The sequence below is a fragment of the Artemia sp. Qi Xiang Cuo genome, chromosome 17, assembly GCF_049724085.1.
Source record: "Artemia sp. Qi Xiang Cuo chromosome 17, ASM4972408v1, whole genome shotgun sequence".
In the NCBI taxonomy this organism is placed as follows: domain Eukaryota; kingdom Metazoa; phylum Arthropoda; class Branchiopoda; order Anostraca; family Artemiidae; genus Artemia; species Artemia sp. Qi Xiang Cuo.
This window is the reverse complement of record NC_142810.1, coordinates 40,413,589-40,436,959: the sequence shown is the minus strand read 5'-3', so window position 1 is coordinate 40,436,959 and position 23,371 is coordinate 40,413,589. Positions and strand designations below refer to the sequence as shown.

Sequence of the window (23,371 nt, the reverse complement as noted above, 5' to 3'; positions counted from 1 at the left end):
TGCACTCTATCACCGCGTTTGTTTTCTCTTTTTATTAATGATATTGAGCAGTATTTTAGAAATAGAAATGTCCCTATGTTAAATTTAATGTCGCTGGAGCTGTTTTGTTTATTATTTGCAGATGACATAGTATTGCTTGCGAAATCGGCTCCGGATTTTCAAAAGATGTTTGAGATTTTGGATAGTTATCTGGAGAGTAAAAAATTAGTTTTAAATATTGAAAAATCAGTTATATTAGTTTTTGGAAATGAAGAAAGGGAAAATAATAAGTTTTATTTTAAAGGGAAAGAGATGAATGAAGTTAAGGATTATATTTATTTTGGATGTAAGTTCACGAGTTTAGGGAAATGGAGTGATCAGGTGCAAATAGCGAGTTAGAAGGGTCAGAAGGCTTCATGGGCGTTATTGAAGAGTCCCCTTAGGCATCTAGGACCAGCAGATATTAAGCTACAGAAGAGAATTTTTGAGACGAAGGTAGGCCCAGCATTGAGTTACGGTGGGGAAGTTTGGGGTTTTGATAAATGGGAAAAAATAGAGAGAATTTATTTAGGACATTTCAGGAGACTTTTAGGGCTAGGCGGGAAATTTAATAATCTGGTGTTGAAGGGTGATCTAGGATTGTTTTCATTAAGGGTAAAAAGATTGGTTAGAATGATAGGACACTGGGAAAAGGTGATTGGTTTACAGAATAATAGGTTAGTAAATGCAGCTGATCTGGAGGTGTTGCAGGATAGAAGGAAATGTTCATGGGCTTCCCAGGTGAAATCAATCTTAAATAGTTGTGGGTTATCAGGTGTTTGGAATGAAGGGAAGGGGATAGGGCTGGAAGTAGGAAATGTAGCAAAACTAGTAAAGGAAGTGCTTGAAGATCAGGAGATTCAGAAATGGCAGTGTGAAGTCGCAGCCTCGGTGTCCCTCGGCATTTACCGGCAATGGAAGGAGGTCTGGGGATATGATAATTATTTTAAAGCGGGTTTAAATAGTGGAGAAATTAAGTGGTATATATCAGGGAGGGGTAATTGTCTAGCACTTGGAGAAAGGAGGAAATATTTAGGGAGGGTAAGGGTTAAGGAGGGTCCTTACTCATGCCCTATGTGCGGAGAAAATGGTGAGGATCTGCTTCACTTCATGGACCTTTGTCCCGAATTACAGGATTTAAGGAATGAATTATTTTTTGTTAATGTGGGGACAATGGATTGGTTGATTTCAGTAATGGGATAAAAAAATTATGGGACAATAAGAATGATAGCAAAGTATATAAAATTGGGTATGTCACATAGAGATAGATTTTTGTAAAAGGGGTGGGGTGAGTGTGGAAAGTATTGTTGTATGTGTGTAAGTTGTTTTCTTGTTTGTTATTTTTGTAGTCATGGCCCTTGATTGATGTAACATACATCTATCTATTTATGTTAGTTTAATGATATCGTGTGCTTTATTATGTTTTTGTAATGTTTTGTAATTTTGCGTTGTTATTGTTATGTAGGCTACCATACTTTGCTATGGGTGTTATAATCATGTTATTATTTTGTGTGATTTTCCGTTTTTGCCATGGCCCAAAGTGGCTTTTATTGCAATAAATATCTATCTATCTATCTATCTATAAAACGAACAGAAATTAATTAAAAAAACTTTTTCCACAAAATAAGTTTTTCAAAGAAAAGTAAAGAACTCCATTAAACAAAAATGAGCAAAAATAAAATCAAATAATCTACCAAGCGTGAAACTCCCACAAATCAGCATCAATAAATAAATGAAACCCAAAACGATCAGAAATTACAATAAATAACCTAATCAAACTCATAACAAGCAGAAATTATGATGATTAGCGCCCAAAACCCCTATGCTCCCCCAGGGCTAGATCATAATTTATTCTTTACTGAACAAAATGCAAATGAATGTGCATTTTCCGTTTAATAAAATATACTGATATTTAGTAATCAGCATCTTAATTTTATTTGATCTACTAAAGTTATAAAAGTAAAAACATTTAATTTTTTTCAGTAGAGAGCAAATTATGATCAAATTTTTCAGTATAGTTCAAATCTCGAGTAGACAACTTTAAATTATAATTAGTTTTCTGTGTTGGTATAAAAGGGACGCATTGGAAAAATAAACACCCATTTTCATGAACTTGTGTCGATTTTATTTTTCTTATCTACGATTGTAAACGTAAAAGCTATAAACCAGAAAAAATGTCAAAATTCGCAAATTAAATATAAGATGTATTAGAAATAATTTTAAATTTACTTCTCTGCCCTTTCAAATCCAAGGGCAGTCAAATTTGTAAAGTAATTATGCAGATCAGCAAAGGATATACGCCTTTCTTTCACGCAGATATGTGCATTAAATGAAGTTTAGAGATGAATTGTACAATGGCATTTTTATTCACTGGCCATATATCTGAAATCCCTCTGACTCAGATCATGGCTTCTATATGTAGACAAACACGTCAAATCACAGATACAGCCAGGTCAAAGTTTTCGGAGCAGGAGGGATCAGAGTATGTTTCTAGGGATGAGGCAGAAAAACAGTGAATTTGGACTATTACTTCTCAAATTGTCTAGGAAAGTGCAGGATATTTTGGGTAAATATCTAAAAGGGACCCCCCCCCCCCTACATTCAGTTATGTTCCAAAGGGACATATTTTGTACTTTGTAACAATTTTAACGAGTACCAAAATTAAACTAAAATTCATTAACAGACGATTTTATAAACAAAGGAAGATGGGGTCTTACCTTCAAGATATTTTGTGATAAATTTCGTCCTTTCAATAATTTCCTTGTGTTTAATTTTTGAGTCCCAGAGCTTGAAAGCGACATTGCCGATAAAAAGGAAGAGCAGAAACACAACTTCGGCAATTAAACTCTCATACCTAAAATAAATTTGTACTTGAGCATTTAGTATCAAATACATGTAGATTATCTAGAGGAGAACTTATATGCATTTTCAATTAAAGCATTAAGTACATGAGGGAAAATCAACATCGGAAGTGCTTGAAATTAAAGTTCAGATTTAGTCTACAAGTACAAATTGAAGTACTTCTAAAATCCTCCAAAAATTCTTTAGTACTTTCTAAAATGTCTTCCACCTTAAAGGAGGACATCTGCAAGAAAAAGGAGGGCATTTGGTATTTTTGTTATTTCTAAGAGGTCATTTTTTTAAATAAAAGATTGCAACCAAATAACTTGATTTCATGAGAAAGTAAAAAGTGCAAGCTAACTTTGTTTATAGCCTAACGATATACATACTAGTTAATGTTACTAGTTTCATAATACATAGTAAATTTGTAAGGAAGTTACTATGTAACATGTCAGAAAGAGAGTAAGTAAGAAAGAAAGTAGTAAGAAAGTAAAAAGTGCTAGCTAACTTTTTTTTATAACAGTATACATACTAGTTAATGTTCCGAGTTTCATAATATGATATACGCACTAGTTTCATAATGCATAGTAATAAATATTAAGAAGAACGAAAGTTGAGTAGCGTAATTACCAAGTCAAAAAAGTTTGGGTGTGATGAAAATAAGGTAAAATTGTTAATAATAATATACAAAATAGTTACATGTGATGTCAATGAACATCACTCTATTCTAATGTTGTTTTATAAGGCATAGTAACATATATTAAGAGCAAAAATTAGGCAACATAACTACCATTGTAAACATACCACAGCAAAAAAAAACCTGTTCTAACAAGAAAAGTCTTAAAATGGCTGTGAAAGTTCTTTGTATTGGTTAAACACAAAAAGTAGGATAAATCTTAGCGATGAAAGTTGAATGGAGTTTGAAAGGAAGGACGTCCGGAAAAATGTGGATGTTTTAGACGCTTTAGAGGACGTTTTAGAGCCTGGGATATAAAAACACTATAAATTACTCAGTGCATAGATTTAAATATTGATATTAAACAACTGATGCTTTATAAGAATAAATGTTGCTTGTGGGTGCCTGTGTTATAAATGTAATTTTGGTACTTGTTAATTAAACGAAACACAGTCGAGAAGTTTGTGAATTTTAGATTTGAGAAAACCGGTTTCATACCCACAAAGACAAATAACGGTTTCAAAGTCACAACAAACCGGTTTCATGACCACAAAGACAAGTGAAGGGTGATAGAATGCATTGGACTTGTATAATTTGGGCTATATATTTCCACATTAGGGGATGGGGGTAGGTTAGGTTAGGGGCGCTATCCAAATAAATTACCACCACCCCTAATTTGCAAATATATAGCCCAAATTATATTATTATATAAACTAATGGCTATATGAAGGTTATATTTCATTAGGATTAACCTAACTTAACTTCTTGGGTGTGTTTCGTTTAACTAACAAATGGCGTAATTTTTATCCTATAAAGGTAGGTGTACGCGTAATATCATTTTTTTTTCTTATTCATGATCGAAGGTTGAAACTGGGAGAAAAAAAGGATAAGGTAAATATGGCCACCATGAAAGAGGTTTCCTAGAGCCTAAAGTGAAAAGTCGCCCTTTCTGCAGGGGGGTTAAGATAACCAGTAAGCTTTAGTTCCTGCATGCTGCGATTTACGAAAAAGCACAATTAGAAGAAAGCCTTTATTTTTCAGATGAAAACGTATAAAAATGCTTAGAAAATCACATGTATGATGTGAAAAAATTGCAGCTACCTTTAAACTGAAAACGTTAATATGGCAAGGTAACTAACTTTTGCACTCTAAAACAAAGAGGATGGATAATTTATAAAAGCGAAAACTGGCGCTAGCGCTGAAAAAAACTATCAACGCCATCTAGAGTTTTGCGACACTTGGCAGTTTTCCAGTGTAATAATAAGAATAATTAATTTAATGAGTATAATTTGTAAAATTTAGGGCAGTAATAAGTGTCTTTACTCTGAAATTTCATAAAGACTATCCACCTCCCCCCCCCCCCGAAAAGGAGTACATCTTATGCCTTTTATATTGAAAAAAATTACATTCTAAAATCTTCAAAAAAGCTATATTAGTAGTAGGCTACTAACGCCTTTTCTAGTAATTCACAAAAGTCTCTCATGGCCTATTTACTTGCACCTTTTTAGGTCAACGACCTTGTATAGGTAGTTTTTGCCCTCAATATTTACGTACTAATCGTGATCTTTTGTCCCTTTAGTTGTTATAAAATTAAGCAATTTTTTCGATGCCATGTTTACTTGAGACTCAAATATTTTACCTGACATCAAATTTTTAAATTTGAAATTTCCGTTTCTTTTGTTCGGATATCTGCTATCTCGTCACAACAAAAATTGAAGTTAAGGTCATATAATCATAATGTACTAATTGTAGTAGTAAATTATTGCAACTTGACAGAGTTAAAAATGAACGGTTTAGTGACCAAGTTGGTCAGCTCGTCGCCAAGCAGTCCAACCAGCTTGTGGCATCTAGTATTATGATAGCACAAGTGTGTCAAAAGCTGAAAAATAGCTACCCGCCGGCGCTGATCAAAATTGTGCACTATACTTATTGAATGATAGCCCTTTTTTGGCGTAGCATCTAACTGTCGCTGACCAGATCATTCTGACCAATGGTATGGCTCCTGACATATTCTGCTTAGGTGCGATAACTCCAGTGTTGAAAAGGGTAAGTCTACAGATGATTCATCTTTCTACTGGCACAGTTTCATCCGTAATTCACAAACTATTTGAAAAGTTTTATATATCAAAGCCAAATGTGAAGTATCATTCAATCAGTTTGGATTCCAGTCTGGCCTAGGCTGTGCTCAAGCCCTCGATGCAGTGGAAAACGTTCTGCTTGACGCTCGCCACTTTAAAGAAATGCTTTGTATATGTGACATCAGACGGGCTTTTGATCCCGGCATTCATTCTCAGATGAAACTAAAATTATCAAAGGAAGAAGTAAATCGTGCGATTGCTAGACCTTCGAATGATACGTAAAGCAGACTTAAAATCCATATTAAACTGTCAGGAGAGTGTTCCAGTAAAGAAAGGAATTAAACAGGGAGATGTTACACCACCAAATGTACGCATTCAATAATAGTAATTCCTCTTAACCGGCCGGAGTGACTTCTAGTTGCATACTCAGGGGTACTGACGTGCACCTGGTTTTGGTATACAAATGTCCTTCTTAAGTAATCTAGAACTTTGCTTTCTCTAGAATCAAACTGCAAAACTATAGGAAAAGAATATGATATAATTGGTTTGAGTTTTATTGCATCAAAATGTGAAATCATTTTATTCAATTGGAATAGCTCAATCCAACCGAAGATTGCTTATCGTTTGTTTATCTGGAATTGCCAATTGACAATACTGTGGAATCTACATGAGCACTTATTGTAAAAAATACAAAAAAGGGAATTCGATCATCTTGCGGAGCTCCTATCTCCTCGAAAAGGAAGTTAAATAGATCATGACGATCAAGGATTTTGTAGTAGTTTCCCTATCTGTACGTTTTCTATCTTGCATTTCTATCTGTGATCTTTTGAGAGAACTGTCAAAAGAGGCTGACCCCTCTTTTCGCAGGTGGATTGAATAGGTATCCTCTGCTGCCAGTTGATGCTGAGGATTCTTCTTAGACATCGAGTTTTCGAAAGCGAGTATTCTCCTCTCTTGTTCCTGGTTCAGGTGTTTGTTCACGGCTGAATAAAGCAGAAATGATATAACATTACTACTGAAAAGCCATAGTTTTCAGCCTTAGAATGAAGCTTTGGGAACACTAAAATTCCCATAGTCAATTGAATCATTAATTAATCTAACCAATTCTTGCGAGTAACTCTTCTGTGGCCAATCCAGTTTTGTCAACTATGCTTCAAAGGTAGTTGAACTGGGCAACTTGCTGTATATATTGTTCTCCACATGTGAAACTCAAGGTTGAGTCTATGGCAGCCATGCATTTCGTTCTCTCGGTATTTAATTTCAGGCCAATTTGTCTTCCTTTCTCTCTCAACTGGTCTAAGAGTCCCTGGAGTTGTTGTCTGCATGATTCCAGAACACCAATGTCGTCAGCAAATTCTGCATCATTGAGGTATATTTTTGAATTCAGCAGGATGCCATCTGTTTTGGTGCTTCGTAGTACGTAGTCAATAACGATTTTTAAGAGTAGTAGCAGCAGGACGCAACCTTGTTTAACTCCTGACAGGACAAAAAAGTAATATTTTTGGCTACCTGGTGTCTTTACACAACATTCGCTATTTATATGCAGCACAACGATCAGCAAATTTTTTTTTCAGGAATCACATAGATGGCGATTCCGATGGCGATCAACTGAGTCAAATATCTTTTCAAAATCAACGAATATCATATAAGTTCTCTCTTCAGTAGGTAGCCGCAAAGTCAATATCAAGTCCGTCATGAATGGTTCGTTCTGAAGACATGATGCAGGTTACGACGGTAACCTGCGGAATTGCGATTAAAATACCGTAATAACGCTGAAGCGAGTAGCCATATCTGGAAGACTGTGCTTGCTTAGTGTAATGTAGCGCTGTATTAACCATATATGAATTTTAGATGCCTTGTTTAACTTTTTTCCCTTTTTGCTTATATTTCCGTTGTTTTCCTTACTTGACGGGTTTTTGAAATTGATTCAATTCAATATTATAGTAAACAATGAAAACAATCTTTAGAATCCAGGGATAAGAACTACCGTCTCGATGCATGTTTGAATCAAACAGTTCGTGGTAACGAACTGTAAGTAGGGAGCGACGCGGCTCAACAGTATCAAAAACTCTAAGAAACGGAAATTTAATACCAATAGATTTGATTCCAAAATTCCAAAAACATAAGTTCCAAAAACATAAGTTTCATTAAGTTTAGTGTTGCCCATCAAAGGCTACGAGCCTGAGAAAATTTGCCTTATTTTTAAAAATGGGGGAAACACCCTTTAAAAGTCGAAGAATCTTATGATGAAAATCACACCATCAGATTCAGCGTATCAGAGAACCTTATTGTAGAGGTTTCAATCTGCTATCTGCAAAAATGTGAAATTTTCTATTTTTTTTACCAGAAGAAAGATCACGGATACGTTTGTTTTTCTTTTTTTTTTTTTTTTTTTTTCAGGCGTAATCGTATCGACCCAGTGGTCCAAGAATATTGGGAGAGGGCTTGCTCAAACAGAAATTAGAAGTCCTGGTGCTCTTTTTAAGTGACTAAAAAAATTCGAGGGCAACTAGGCCCCCTCTCCCACTCTTTTTTTCCAAAAATCGTCCGATCAAAATTTTGAGATAGTATATTTGTTCATCATAGTTGAAAGGCCCGATAACTATGCCTTTGGAAAAAAACATGACCCCCCCCCCCAGGCACCAGGGGCAAGGTCCTTAAGTTATAAAATTCGTCCACTGTTTACGCATAATATTTTTTTATTGGGAAGTATGCATACATCTTTGGGTGGGGGAAGGGTAAATTTTCAGATGGGGGGGGGGGGTATTCGAAGGGAAATTTTCTATGGGGAGGCAAGTTTCCAGGGGGTGAACTTCTCAGGGGAACTCCACAGTGGGTAATTTATCACAATTCCTATACAACATTGTTTTTATGTATTTTCCATCTCAATTTTATGCGCGGAGACGTTAAGGGTAGTTTTGTCCGGGTTAATTTTTCACTGCGATTGAATTGCCTAGAGGATAATTCTGTGGGGAGGGGTGTTTCTCCGTGGAGGCGCAGCCAGATTTCCTGGCATTATTTAAAAAACGATCAGAAATTAAATATAAAAAAAACAAGTTTTTTCAACTGAAAGTAAGGAGCAATATTAAAACTTAGAACGAACAGGAATTACTACGTATATAAACGAGGTGTCCCCTCCTCAACACCTCTCTCTTTATACTATAGTTTGAATTTTGTCCCAATTCTTAAAGAAAGACTCCTGAAATACAAGGGTCGTTTAAATGGAACAATAAGAAGCTTTTTTAAATGTACTAAAAACATTAGCGTAGAGAACGAGGTGTTGAGGAGAAGGTAACCCCCTTCATATTCGTAGTAATTTCTGTTCGTTTTAACTTTTAATGTTGCTCCTTACTTAAAGTTGAAAAAACTTGTTCTTTTATCTAACAAGGATAAAAGGACAAAGATCCTCCAGAGCCATTGCTGGCGCACAGGGCGTCGAATCGGCGTTTCAATTGCTGGGTCTTCTTTATTATAACTTAAATAAAAAAAACAAGTTTTTTTAACTAAAAGTAAGGAACGACGTTAAAACTTAAAACGAACAGAAATTATTCCGTATATGAAAGGGGCTGTCCCCTCCTCAACGACTCGCTCTTTACGCTAAAGTTTTTTATTGTTTAACGAAAATAGAGTTGTGAGAAAGTCAAACTTTAGCGTAAAGAGCGAAGCGTTGAGGAGGGGACAGCCCCTTTCATATACGGAATAATTTCTGTTCGTGTTAAGTTTTACCGACGCTCCTTACTTTCAGTTTAAAAAACTTGTTTTTTTTTTATTTAAGTTATAATAAAGAACATTTATAATAAAGAATTTTTGAACATTTTTGAATTAATGCAGGTTTTGATTTTGGCTCATCGTATATGAATAATTAAAACAAAATTTGAATATTAATTTTACTTTTATTTGGTTAAATGGCTTTCTCGAAACTTGTTTAATTTTATTTACGAACGTTTTTATTAGTAATAAATATACGTAACTTACGAATTAACTTACGTAACGAACTTTTATATTCATACAATTTTAATACGAAAATTAGAGGATTTGCCCCGTAGTCAATACCTTGCTCTCTAAGCTAAAGTTCGAATTTTGTTCCAATTCTTTAAAAATGACCTCTTAATCACAAATGCCGTTAATTAGAATAAATAGCTCATATGAAAGTACTAAATAATCTTTGGCTTAAAGAGCGAGGTATTGACTAGGGGGTGAACCAAATCATATACATAATTTTTTCTGTCGTTTTAAGTTTTGATGTTGCTCCTTACTTTCAGTTGAAAAACTTGTTTCTTTAAATTTAAGTTCTGATCATTTTTAAAATTATGCTGGGAAATCTGGCGCCCCCTTCATAGCAATGTCTTTTGCCCCATGAAAACTTCCTCCCTGGAAAGATCCTCCCACATAACCCCCGACCCCTGCCATAAAAAATCCCCCCTGAAAACGTCTGTATACTTCCGAATAACCAATGTTAACATTGGGTAAAATTCATAACTTTCAGCCCTCCCCCCCAGGACTTCGGGGGATTAAGTCATCCTTAAAAGACATAGTTATCATATTTTCGACCATGCTGAACAAAATGGCTATCTCAAAATTTTGATCGGGTGACTTTGGGAAAAAATGAGCGTGGGAGGGGGCCTAGTTGCCTTCCATTTTTTTGGTCACTTAAAAAGGGCACTAGAAATTTTCATTTCCGTTCCACTGAGCCCTCCCACGATATTCTAGGATCACTGGGTCGATACGATCACCCCTGGAGAAAAAAAAAAAAAAAAACAACAAATAAACACGCATCCGTGATCTTTCTTCTGGCAAAAAATACAAAATTCCACATTTTTGTAGATAGGTGCTTGAAACCTTTACAGTAGGGTTCTCTGATACGCTGAATCTGATGGTGTGATTTTCATTAAGGTTCTATATCTTTTCATGGTTCTATATCTATATCTTTTTTCGAAAATCAGCCAATTTTTCTCAGGCGCGTAACTATTGATAGGTTGGACTAAACTTGATGAAACTTACATATTTGAAATCAGCATTAAAATTCGATTCTTTTGATGTATCTATTGTTATCAAAATTCCGTTTTTTACTGTTTCGGTTACCATTGAGCCGGGTCGCTCCTTACTTAGTTCGTTACCACGAACGGTTTGATGACAAGTAGCAAGCCTATCACCCAATCTTGCTGCAGCAAGAATTGATCCCTGGGCACCGTATTGCCAAAAACACAAGGTGGATACATGTTTGACAGAAGTTTTTTTTTCCTTTTTTAATATGCCAGCTTTTGTTAGCTTTGCCAGCTTTTTTTTCATTCTATGCGTCAGTGAAAAATGCGATTGCTTATTCCATTGATATTAAAAGGGATAAGGCAAAGTTGTGCCAGTTTATATTAATTAATTTTGATAAGAAAACATCATTTATCTTATAGAGTTAAAAATGCTTAAATTGTAGGTAACACTATACACCGCCTGTAACATGAATTTCCTTATAAACAAATAAATGAAAGTTTTTTTGAAGCCCAGCCCCCTTACCCTATTATTGAGGATGACCAGCGTTTACCCCCCCCCACGGTAAATACCCCCCCTCCCCGCTCAGAAAATACCCCCACCCCCGGAAAATACGCCCCGCGGTAAATACCCTCCCCCCGTGGAAAATAAGGCTTTCCAAATTTGAGATTTTTTTTTAGTTTTATTTTTTATTTCCGTAGGGGGGTAGGAATTTTGTTACTTGTGTATTATGCGCCACTCATTCAAGTTTACACTGTGTAAAACTCGAGAACAAACCAATTTCTTCGTTAGTTTCTTTCATCTTAGTATAAGACAAGACAAAGACAAGTGACAGAATAGATGGAAAATAAATAGTTTGGGCTATATATTTGCAAATAAGGGGGGGGGGTGGTAAAGTATTTGGACAGTTTGAAGTCAGAAAACAATTCCTTCGAGGTATGACCACTAAAAAATTACAGAAACATAGCGAGGTATCTAAAAATTTTGTTAATTAACTAAAAAAATAAATAAATAAAAGAAAAAAAAATCCCAATATAAAGTAAATGTAAAGTAAATGTAATGTTTCATTTAAGTACTTTTCCAAGTGTTAAGTTTTTTTTTTAAGTATTAAGCTCTATTATTAGGTTAATTTAATGTTTCATTTAAGTGTTTTATGATTATCGCCGATAAAAGTTTATGTTATTTGTGCCTTTCATTTATGTTATTTTACTATGTTCATGGCCGTACATTTGGCTTGAAAATACACTTCTCTATCTAGCTATCTAATATTCAGAATAATTGTAAAAAACACATTTTGCATGCAGACCCGCTATACTTTAACGCCCCCCCCCCCCAATATGCAAATCTATAGCCCAAATTTATTTCTAAAATAACGATAAAAATAACGAAAAAAAGGTGTGTTCTCGAATTTTACACAGCGTAAACTTGAGTTAGTGACGAATACACAAGTACAAAAATTCCCCGCCCCCTATGGAAATGAAAAAAAAAACTCAAATAAAATTCTCAAATTTGGAAAGCCTTAATTTCCCCGGTATTTTCTGGGGGGGGGGGGGTATTTACCGGGGGAGTATTTTCCGCGGGGGAGGGGTATTTTCCAGGGGGTATTTTCCACGAGGAGTATTTTCCGGGGGGGGGGTATTTTCCGGAGAGTATTTTCCAGGGGGTAAATACTCCGTATGCAAATCTATAGTCCAAATTTATTTGTAAAATAACGATAAAAATAATGAAAAAACTGGTGTGTTCTCGAATTTTACACAGCATAAACTTGAGTTAGTGGGGAATAATACACAAGTACCAAAATTCGTTCCCCCCCCCCCCTACGGAAATGAAAAAAAAACTCAAATAAAATTCTCAAATTTGGAAAGCCTTAATTTCCCCGGTATTTTGCTGGGGGGGGGGGGGGTATTTACCAGGGGAGTATTTTCCGCGGGGTAGGTATTTTCCAGGGGGTACTTTCGACGGGGGTAATCACCGGGGGAGGGGGGTAAACGCCTAGAACCATTAATGAGAAACTCTCCGTAAATTTCTAAGTTTGAGCGTTCACCGTTAAGATCGTACCAAACCGGAAATGAAAAAAAAAACTCAAATAAAGTTCTAAAAATTTGGAAAGCCTTAATTTCCCCGGTATTTTCTGGGGAGGAGGGGTATTTACCGGGGGATTATTTTCCGCGGGGGGTATTTTCCACGGGGAGTAATCACCGGGGGAGGGGAGTAAACGCCCAGAACCATTATTGAGAAACTCTTCGTAAATTTCTAAGTTTGAGCGTTCAGCGTTAAGGTCGTACCAAACCGGAAAAATAGATTTTTAAATAAAGGTTGCTAAAGTAAGTGATTCAAACTGAACCACTTTCTTCTGCCTATAATCTTCTAAGAAAAGTAAATAGTTGTAAATCCGATTAGCAATAAAAGTAAGATAACATTGGTGAGTTATCTCATAGTCAAATAAACTCAATTGCGCATTTTAGCGAGAAGTGCCTGACATATTTGAGCCCCGGTCTCGCCAAGGGGATTAGCATTAATTGAATTGATTTGAGGAAAAATCCCTTTCTCTAAATAAGAACTTTTAGCAATGAAACACAAGACGTATAAGAAAGTTGGCAAAACCCGAATACAACATAGGCAAGCAGATCAGGCCTAGTTATTCTAAATTATAAATCAGAGGGTAGTTCAAAAGTCCACTAAATATAAGAAGAGCATAATATCAAGTTACAAGAACACAGCTGAAACTGTGCTCATATGAATATGCTTGAGCAAATTTTAACACTTGAGCAAATGCTTCAGTATGAATAACAGTTCATATAATTATCCAGTAATCTTATCGCAGATCATTTCTGGTCTTCGTTCTCGGTACGAACAAAAAACTCCTCCCACTTCTTTCTGCATTAACGGGTTAGTCTGTTTCCGATTGTTTCCAACTAAGCGCATTATTCGTAATAGCGGGTTTCTACTTATTTCTGATTAGATCACAGTCTGACTCGTCTGCCCGTGAAAAGATCTGATGCCGCCTATGTTTCTATCTACGAAAACGTTCTCTGGAGCACTCGCATCTTGGTCCGGGTTTTTATAATGGGTGAGATAGGGAAAGATCATACTGATAATTATATAAACTCAGGCTATAAGATTGAATTAGAGAAAACACCATTAACATCATTGAAAACAAAAACAAAAGTTTTACTTTTGAAGAAATAGAGGCTGTAAGAAAGGAAGTTGATATTTTGTTGCATTAGGGTGTTCTTGTTAAAGTACCATTATTCAGACTAAAGGAAATACGTTGTATTTATCCCGTTTTTACAGTCCCAAAGAAAGATGGGTCTACCCGGTTTATTCTTAACCTTAAAAATTTAAATGAAAACCTTAAATATTACCATTTTAAAATGGAAAGTGTTCATTCTGCGATTCTTTAGATGATAAAAAATTGTTATATGGCCTCTATTGACCAAGTCGATTTTTATTATTAAATTCCTGTTGATTTTTTATATAAAATGTGGCTTTGTTTTCAAGTTGACCTTTGTTATGCTTTTATTTCAATGCCAAATGGCTTATCATCGGCCCCTAGGGTTCTTACGAAACTTATGAAACCTGTTATCTCACTGCTTCGAAGAAGAGGGTATTTGTCAGTTACGTATTTAGACGATTCTCTCCTTCTGGGAAGGTCATATTTAGAGTGTCAAAATAATGTCTATGAAGCAGTGAAATTACTGTCAGAACTGGGGTTTGTGATCCACCCGGGAAAGTCAGTTCTCATTCCAAGCCAACAAATAGAATTTCTGGGCTTTTTGTTAGATTCGCGATTAATGCATATTGTCCTGCCGGAAAGAAAAATTAAAAAGGTTATACATTTGGTTTAAAAAATTCTTTGTCAAAAATTTACTACGATTCAAGAATTTGCTAAAACTCTTGGCGTTCTGGTTTCAACATTTCCAGCAGTAGACTTAGGGCCTGTAGAGGACCGAAAAAAAGAATCGTTGAAAACTCAAGCATTAGGGTACGCGAAGGATAATTTTGCGGCAAGGATAACTTTACCATCTGATGTAAATTTGGAACTACAAGGGTGGTTGGATATTGCCCCCCATGCTTCTAAGGCAATTGAGTCTAGATCAATTGACAAATATTTGTGTAGTGATGCGTCGAAACTAGGTTGGGCACTCGTGGATGAATATTCCATGAAAATGGCCACAGGTGAATGGTCCTCAGAAGAGAAGAGATTTGATATCAATGTCTTAGAAACAAAGGCTGTTTATCTGGGATTAAAATGTTTTGCCCATGATATTAAAGGCATGCATATTCGGCTGCGTTCTGACAATATAACAACAGTAGCTTACATAAATAAAATGGGAAGATCAAAATCCAAATCTCTTAGTTATTTTTTAAATAAGATCTGGTAATTAGTACCGGAGGGAAAAGGATATATATCTGCAGAACAAGTGCCTGGGGTCGCTAACATGGCGGATAAGGCGTCAAGAACATTTGATAATGAAAAGGACTGGAAATTGGATTCTGAAATATTTACTATTTTGAATTTTTTGGTATGTCAGTCAATAGATATTGATTTGTTTGCGACTAGATTAAATTTTCAGATTAAACCATTTGTTTCTTGGAAACCAGATCCAGAATGTTTTTTCGTAGATGCATTTGCAATGAATTGGAACCATTATTGCTTTTATGCATTCCCCCCATTCAGTTTACTTCTGAGGACCCTTCAGAAGGTGGAAACAGATCAGGCCACTGGTATTTTGATCTTTTCGAATTGGACCACACAAGTATGGTATCCCTTACTATTAAAGCTTTTAATAGGAAGTCCAATATTTCTACCAAATGATAATTTTACTTTGTCTCTCCCACAGAAACCGACCTTGCACCATCCATTGTCCAAGACGTTACACCTAGCGGCTTGCGTCGTCTCCGGCAAGGGCTTTACCACCAAGGATATTCTCCCTCCACAGTCAATATTATCATGGATGGGTGGCGGGATTCAACTAAGCGCCAGTACAAAGTTTACATTGAAAAATGGATCGACTTTTGTGGAAGAAACACAATCCAGGCCTTGGAGGCAACTCTACCGGAAACTTTGACATTTCTTACGGAACTTTTTCACTCAGGTGTTGGATACAGTGCTATTAATACTGCGAGAAGTGGTTTATCGGCAATTCTACCAAGCCTTCAGTTAGGCAGTAATCACATCACCAAGAAGTTTATGAGAGGTGTCTTTAATAGAAGGCCTAGTCTACCCAAGATTTCAAGTATTTGGGATGTAAAATGTGTATTCGATCTCTTTAAACTGCCTGCTTGGGGTATCGAAAATCTTCAATTAAAGACACTAACACAAAAATTAGTAGTTTTATTGATTTTATCAGCTTGTGAAAGAGTTCAGTTTTTGGCCAGTTTATCACTTAGTAATATGGTACATAATGACGATGGAAGTTTTGATTTTCAAATCAATGTATTTTTAAAAACATTGAAACCGGGCAACCACAAATCATTAGTTAAATTTCGACCTTTTCAAGAGTCGTCCCTGTGTCCGGCGACACACCTAGATAGATATATTATAATGACAACAAATTCAAAATTGACACGACGCATTTTTTCTTACATATCGTAAGCCTCATACTGCTGCGTCCAAGTCATCTATTTCTAGATGTATAAAAGAAGTTTTATTTCTTGCAGGTATAGATATCAGTGTTTATGGTGCTCATAGCACACGGTCTGCCTCAACGTCCCACCTTAAAGCAAGAAGAGTTGATGTAGATCAAATCGTAAAATATGTAGGCTGGACAAATACCAAAACGTTTGCAAGGTTTTATAATAAACCAATTGAAAGTGGTCAGCAGTTATCTGTCTTTTGAATATAGTCACTGTAATTTGTTATATTTGAAATATCTTCCTATAAATGAATTTTTGTACAACAGCCCCTTTTAATGAATAGGGCTATTATTCATCATTAGTGTTGGTATAGCTCATGCTGAACTTTAAAATCTCAGTTGAACTCGATGGCGGAGCTATGGCGCTATTTTTTGATTATAATTTATAAAATAAAAAAAAACTTACATAGTTTTATTTTTTGTTTTAATTATACTCAAAAGACGGAGCGCCAACGTAGCTGAGAGTTCAACTGCCCTTCCAATTTCCCTTCCCGTTGAACTCTCAGCATTTAATCATGAGCTTAACCACTGCATATTACAATGACTTTAAAATACTGAGGTTGTTTTGGTCAATCGAGGCGATTGCGAAGGTCTATCTCAGTTGAACTCTCAGCTACGCTGGCGCTCCTTCTTTGGAGTAGAATTACAATCAAACTTCAAACTTGGTAAGTTTTTGTTTAATTTATCAATTAACAACGGCGAAACATGGTTTCCCAAAAGGAAATCTTTACAGAAAATTAAAGAGAGAGAATATTAAGACTAAGATAAGCAGACATAAAGTCATATAATGATTCAAAGTTAAAACAAACAGTTTTACTACCAATAAATAAATGAACGGCAAAATGAAAACACTAAAATAAATATTCACATTATACATAGGAATAACAGACAGTGCTGTAGATGTCTCGATAAGGCATGAGTCTCATTCACTTTTTGCGCAAAACGATATGCATTCTGAACAGTGAGATTATTTCTCAAAACTTCAACAACAGCAAACAAAAAAAAAGATCCTTATAAATCTAGATGAGAGGCAGCGCTGTAGCGCTGCCTAAATAAAGAGTCGTGTGTCTTGGATGCATTTTTTTTTCAGGTAACTTCGTATGGAAAATATTTTCGTAGAAAATTGGGAAGGAGCTCATTCGGCTGGAAACTGGAAGCTCTAGTGCCCTCTTCGAGGCCCGAAAGTGATTGGACGGCAACCAGGCTGCTTTCCGAGCCACTTTCTGCTACTCCCCACCCCGTGACCCTCCTGATTTCAGATCTAAATCTTAAAAACCATTTTGATCAGAAGTGTCAATAGGTCTAACAAGTAAGGCAGACATCACTCCTATAGACCCAGGAGAAATGGACCAACATTATGCAAATTAACCACTGTTCACAGATACGTTTTAGTAGGAAGGCAACTATGTTTGGTCTTGATTGTCTGAGTTCTTAGGGATGGTTTGTGGAAAAAGCTTCCCAAAGTTTCCCAATGGCATAATCTAAGAGTAACACGTGTACCTGAGTAAATCAAAAGACGTCATGGCAACCAGGTTTTTTAAATTATCTCCATAAACTCGACAATGGCCTGGGGGATCGAGTTAAAACTTTCAGAGAGAGCTGGAGGGGAAGTCAAACGGCCTCAAATTTTGACTTGAGGGGAAGAAGGACCGGTAAATCGAAAAAAAACTGTATCCAGGTAATCGAAACAGCATGTCTGCAATGTTCTGGGAATGGCTTGAGGAATAGAGTTGAACTTTTCAAGTACTAATAGGGAAAGAAAGCGATGAGGGGGGGGGGGGGCAAGGGGACATAAAATTTTGTGTAAGGGAATAAGTATGGGACCAAAAAACTTTTCTCTGATCCACCAAAACTATTTTGCACAACAAGCTTCTATATGACTCGTAATCTACGTCCGGTTAAGTATTGAGGCAAGTCAAAGACATTATATGTGGACTCATTATCAAAAAGGCATATCTGCAATATCTCGGGGACGCCTTGGGATATCCATTTGAAACTTTCAGGGAGTTTTGATGAGAAGAATGGATACTAAACTGCGACTTGGGGAGAGGATAGAGCTGAATCAAAAGACTTCATGTTCATCCAGTTTGCCAAAATACCATACCTGCAATATCTCTGGAACAACTTTAGTGATGGAGTTGAAGCTTTCAGGAAATGCCGGAGAATAAAGGAGGTAAAGTCAAGGGTACTTCAAATTTTACATTGTAGGTAGGAGCTCAATATGTTTTGCCTCTCATGAATTAATACTTTTGCGCTATAAACCGCTGAAAAGCTTAGAGTATACTCAATTTACGTAGTGAGGTAAGTCCAAAGACACTATGTGTTGCCAGGTTGTCAAAATAGGGTATCAATATAGCGGTATTAGCTGATATTAGATTTCAAATCCAAAATGAGTAGAAATCACTTTGACTGAAGAAACAAAACCTAAACAGAACAAAAATGACGACTAGACTTTCAGGTGCCAAATGAGCCCTCTAAAGACACAAAAAAAAAGTCCTGGATAACAAGCATGTACCCTTCCCCTCATTGGAGTCTGATAGTCTTACCTTCCTCCTCTCCTCGGGGCGTCAAAAAGATCCTTGACTGTGAAAAGGCCTAACTAAGGCATTAACAGTTACTTCTGATCAAGCTTGTTTGGGTTCTAGCAACTAATTTTGGTAGATAACCCCATGATTAACGTTTAGGTGCACATTACCTCCCTATCAAAAAGAGAACTAAGGCAGTAGGTCTTACTTCTTTGAGTTTAATAGAGATTAGATGACTTATGTGAATGAAGTTTTGAAAACACGGGATTAGTATTCCACTTCTTCCCTTCCTTCCCCAAGAGATCAAATCGGTCACTGATTTCAGAAGGCCAGAATTTACCCATTAAACTTGACTTAAGGCTAAGTTTGGTTGTGATCCAACAAAAGCCTTTTAGTTATTGTTTTAACGTTATGCATTTACGGACCTCCATTTCCCTCAGGTCCTGTCTTCCAAATAGCATAGGCCTAAGTGGAACATTAGATCTTACTCATACACCCTACACTGTTTTAAGTCCGACAGTCCATTCTAGCGAAGGTTCTAATTATAAGAACATGGAGACTCCATCAATGATCTAAAAAAGTGTCTCATAAGATACACAGAACCATTATTTTCTGCAAGTTTTACATTTAAATGTTCTAAAAATATGATTCATGAGAAGCGAGCCAATATTATCTACGAGTTTTACATTCAAATGGTCTAAAAATATGTTTCGTTAGATGCATAGAAGCACCATTTTCTGCGAGTTTTAAATTTAAATGGGCTCAAAATATGTTTCGTTAGATGCACAGAAGCACTATTTTCTGTGAGTTTTAAATTTAAATGGGCTAAAAATATGTTTCGTTAGATGCATAGAAGCACTATTTTCTGCGAGTTTTAGATTTAAATGGGCTAAAAATATGTTTCGTTAGATGCATAGAAGCACTATTTTCTGCGAGTTTTAAATTAAATGGGCTAAAAATATGTTTCATGAGAAGCATATAGCCAATATTATCTACGAGTTTTACATTTAATCGGTCTAAAAATATGTTTCGTTAGATGCATAGAAGCAATTTTTCTGCGAGTTTTAAATTTAAATGGGCTAAAAATATGTTTCGTTAGATGCATAGAAGCACCATCTTCTGCGAGTTTTAAATTTAAATAGGCTAAAAATATGTTTCGTTAGATGCACAGAAGCAATTTTTCTGCGAGTTTTAAATTTAAATGGGCTAAAAATATGTTTCGTTAGATGCATAGAAGCACCATCTTCTGCGAGTTTTAAATTTAAATGGGCTAAAAATATGCTTCGTTAGATGCATAGAAGCAATTTTTCTGCGAGTTTTAAATTTAAATGGGCTAAAAATATGTTTCGTTAGATGCATAGAAGCACCATCTTCTGCGAGTTTTAAATTTAAATGGGCTAAAAATATGTTTCGTTAGATGCACAGAAGCACTATTTTCTGCGAGTTTTAAATTTAACTGGGCTAAAAATATGTTTCGTTAGATGCATAGAAGCACTATTTTCTGCAAGTTTTAGATTTAAATGGTCTAAAAATATGTTTCGTTAGATTCATAGAAGCACTATTTTCTGCGAGTTTTAAATTTAAATGGGCTAAAAATATGTTTCATGAGAAGCATATAGCCAATATTATCTACGAGTTTTACATATAAACGGTCTAAAAATATGTTTCGTTAGATGCATAGAAGCAATTTTTCTGCGAGTTTTAAATTTAAATGGTCTAAAAATATGTTTCATAAGATGCATGGAACCAATATTTTCTGTTAGTTTTACATTTAAATGGTCTAAAAATATGTTTCATAACTCTTTGACCCAGCTTTATCGAAGATCTAAAACAAAATTAATAGAAAAAAGAACAGATTTATTGCAAATATAAGAAAAAATTTATAAAAGCCGTCAATAAGGAGATTTAGCGTAAATTGATAAATTAGAGTTCTTCCAGAATGATAATGAAGGTTTGCATATACTATATTCTCAAAGAATTTCTCAAAGAATGTAAAGAATTCCTGTAGGAGGACTCTTGTTTTCTCGATCTCTTATTTTGCTCTTCGTGATCCCTTTCTAGTATTAATTAAAAAAACTTTGTCCACAAAACAAGTTTTTCAAAGACAAGTAAAGAACTCCATTCAACAAAAAATGAGCAAAAATAAAATCAAATAATCTACCAAGCGTGAAACTACTACAAACCAGCATCGATAAATAAATGAGACCCAAACCGAACAGAAATTACAATAATTAACCGAGTCAAACTCAAAACGAGCAGAAATTAACATAAGTTGTGCGCAAAACCCCTATGCCTTCCCAAGGCCAGAACAAAACTTGCACTTTACTGAAAAAATATAAATGTTTTTACTTTAGTAACTTTAATAAATGAAATAATATTAACATTTTGATTACTATATATCAGTATATGTATATTAAACTGACAATGCACATTCATTTGTGTAGTTGGGGGGGGGGGGGCTAGTTCCCCTTCAATCACTTTCGACTATTAAAATCGGCCCGAGATCTTTGAATTTCCAGTCAAATGATTTTTATTTAGATGTTTCTACGACAACGCCTTGTTTAAAAATCTGATAGGCCCCCTGGGCATAAATTAAAAACATTACCCTGAGGGCGGTGGGGAAGTGTCCTCCTCAAAAACATATTTTCTAACAGTAAATCAACTACGCTGAACACAATGGCTCTCTCAAAATTTTGATGGGATGTGTTTAGGGAAATGATGGGGGTAGGGGGGCCTAGTTGTCCTCCAATCATTTTCGACTATTAAAAAGGGTACTAGCCCTTTGAATTTCCAATAAGATGAGCCTTTTTTGAAGTTTATACGACAGCGCCTTCTATAAAAACCTTATATGCCCCAAGGGCATAACTTAAAACCCTTGCCCCGAGGGTTGTGGGGGAGTGTCCTCCTCAAAAACATATTTTTTATCTGGAAATCAACTACGCTGAACAAAATGGCTATCTAAAATTTTTTTTTGGATGTGTTTGGGGAAATTTTGGGCGTGGGGGGGGGGGGCTAGTTGCCCTTCAATCACTTTCGACTATTAAAAAGGGCACTAGCCCTTCGAATTTTTAATCGAATGAGCCTTTTTTGAAGTTTCTACGACAGCGCCTTCTATAAAGACCATAAATACCCCAAGGGCATAACGTAAAACCCTTGCCCTGAGGGTTATGGGGGAGTGTCCTCCTCAAAAACACATTTTCTATCTTGAAATCAACTACGCTTAACAAAATTCTATCTCGAAATTTTGATTGGATGTGTTTGGGAGAATGATGGGCAGGGAGGGGGGGCTAGTTGCCCTCCAATCATTTTCGACTATTAAAAAGGGTACTAGCCCTTTGAATTTCCAATAAAATGAGCCTTTTTTGAAGTTTATACGACAGCGCCTTCTATAAAAACCTTATATGCCCCCAGGGCATAACTTAAAACCCTTGCCCCGAGGGTTGTGGGGGAGTGTCCTCCTCAAAAACATATTTTTTATCTGGAAACCAACTACGTTGAACAAAATGGGTATCTCAAAATTTTTATTGGATGTGTTTGGGGGAATTTTGGGCGTGGGGGGGCTAGTAGCCCTTCCATCACTTTCCACTATTAAAAAGGGCACTAGCCCTTCGAATTTTTAATCGAATGAGCCTTTTTTGAAGTTTATACGACAGCGCCTTCTATAAAAACCTTATATGCCCCAAGGGCATAACCTAAAACCCTTGCCCTGAGGGTTGTGGGGGAGTGTCCTCCTCAAAAACATATTTTCTATCTGGAAATCAACTACGCTGAACAAAATTCTATCTTGAAATTTTGATTGGATTTGTTTGGGGGAATGATGGGCTAGGGAGGGGGGCTAGTTGCCCTCCAATCACTTTGGACTATTAAAAATGGCCCTAGAATTCTCGAGTTTCAATCGAATGAACCCCTTTTGAAGTCTTTACGATGACCCCTTCCATATGAAGTGCCCTGCTCTAAGGTAAAAAAAAAATAATATATGGTACATTGTGCCAACATTGTTCTTATATGCCCTCAAGAAATTACTTAAAACCCTTGCCCCGAGGGTTGTGGGGGAGTGTCCTCCTCAAAAAGATATTTTCTATCTGGAAATCCACAACGCTGAACAAAATGGCTACCTCAAAATTTTGATTGGATGTGTTTGGGGGAATAATGGGCGTGGGGAGGGGCTAGTTGTCCTCCAATCACTTTCGACTATCAAAAAGGGCACTAGCCACCTCAATTTCCAATCGAATGAGCCCTCTTCAAAGTTTCTACGACAACTCCTTCGATATGAAGTGCCTGTCGAAGAAAGAAGACACAACACTTTGTGGCCACATCGTTCTTTACTTTGGTAGCGCTAGCACGCTGCCTATGATACTGTATCTTCTTTTCCAAAAGCTTCGTTGTGTTTTTGATCTTTCTTGGGGTAGTAAGTGCCCTTTTTTCAGTTAATTTCCTACTTGTCCAATATAAAGTTGTGTTTCTCTCCATGAATATGTGAACTGCATTTTTTTTCAAACTCAGAAAGCTGAGAGCAGAAATTATTTTTCAAAAAGTCATTGATACATAAACGGGGTTTTTTCAAGAGCTAGAGACATATGAATGGGATTTTCAAAAGTAAGAGACATATGA

At 36.1% G+C, this 23,371-nt stretch overlaps 1 protein-coding gene across 1 annotated transcript in view; it reads right to left on the bottom strand.

Annotated features, from left to right (window-relative positions):
• l(2)k05819 (transmembrane protein 94-like protein l(2)k05819) overlaps nt 1-23,371 on the bottom strand; it is a 259,706-nt gene that overhangs the window by 179,759 nt on the left and 56,576 nt on the right. Inside the window, exon 4 of the mRNA XM_089102832.1 lies at nt 2,736-2,872. Within this exon, the coding sequence (XP_088958958.1) occupies nt 2,736-2,872 (137 nt within the window). The remainder of the gene's footprint in view (nt 1-2,735; nt 2,873-23,371) is intronic.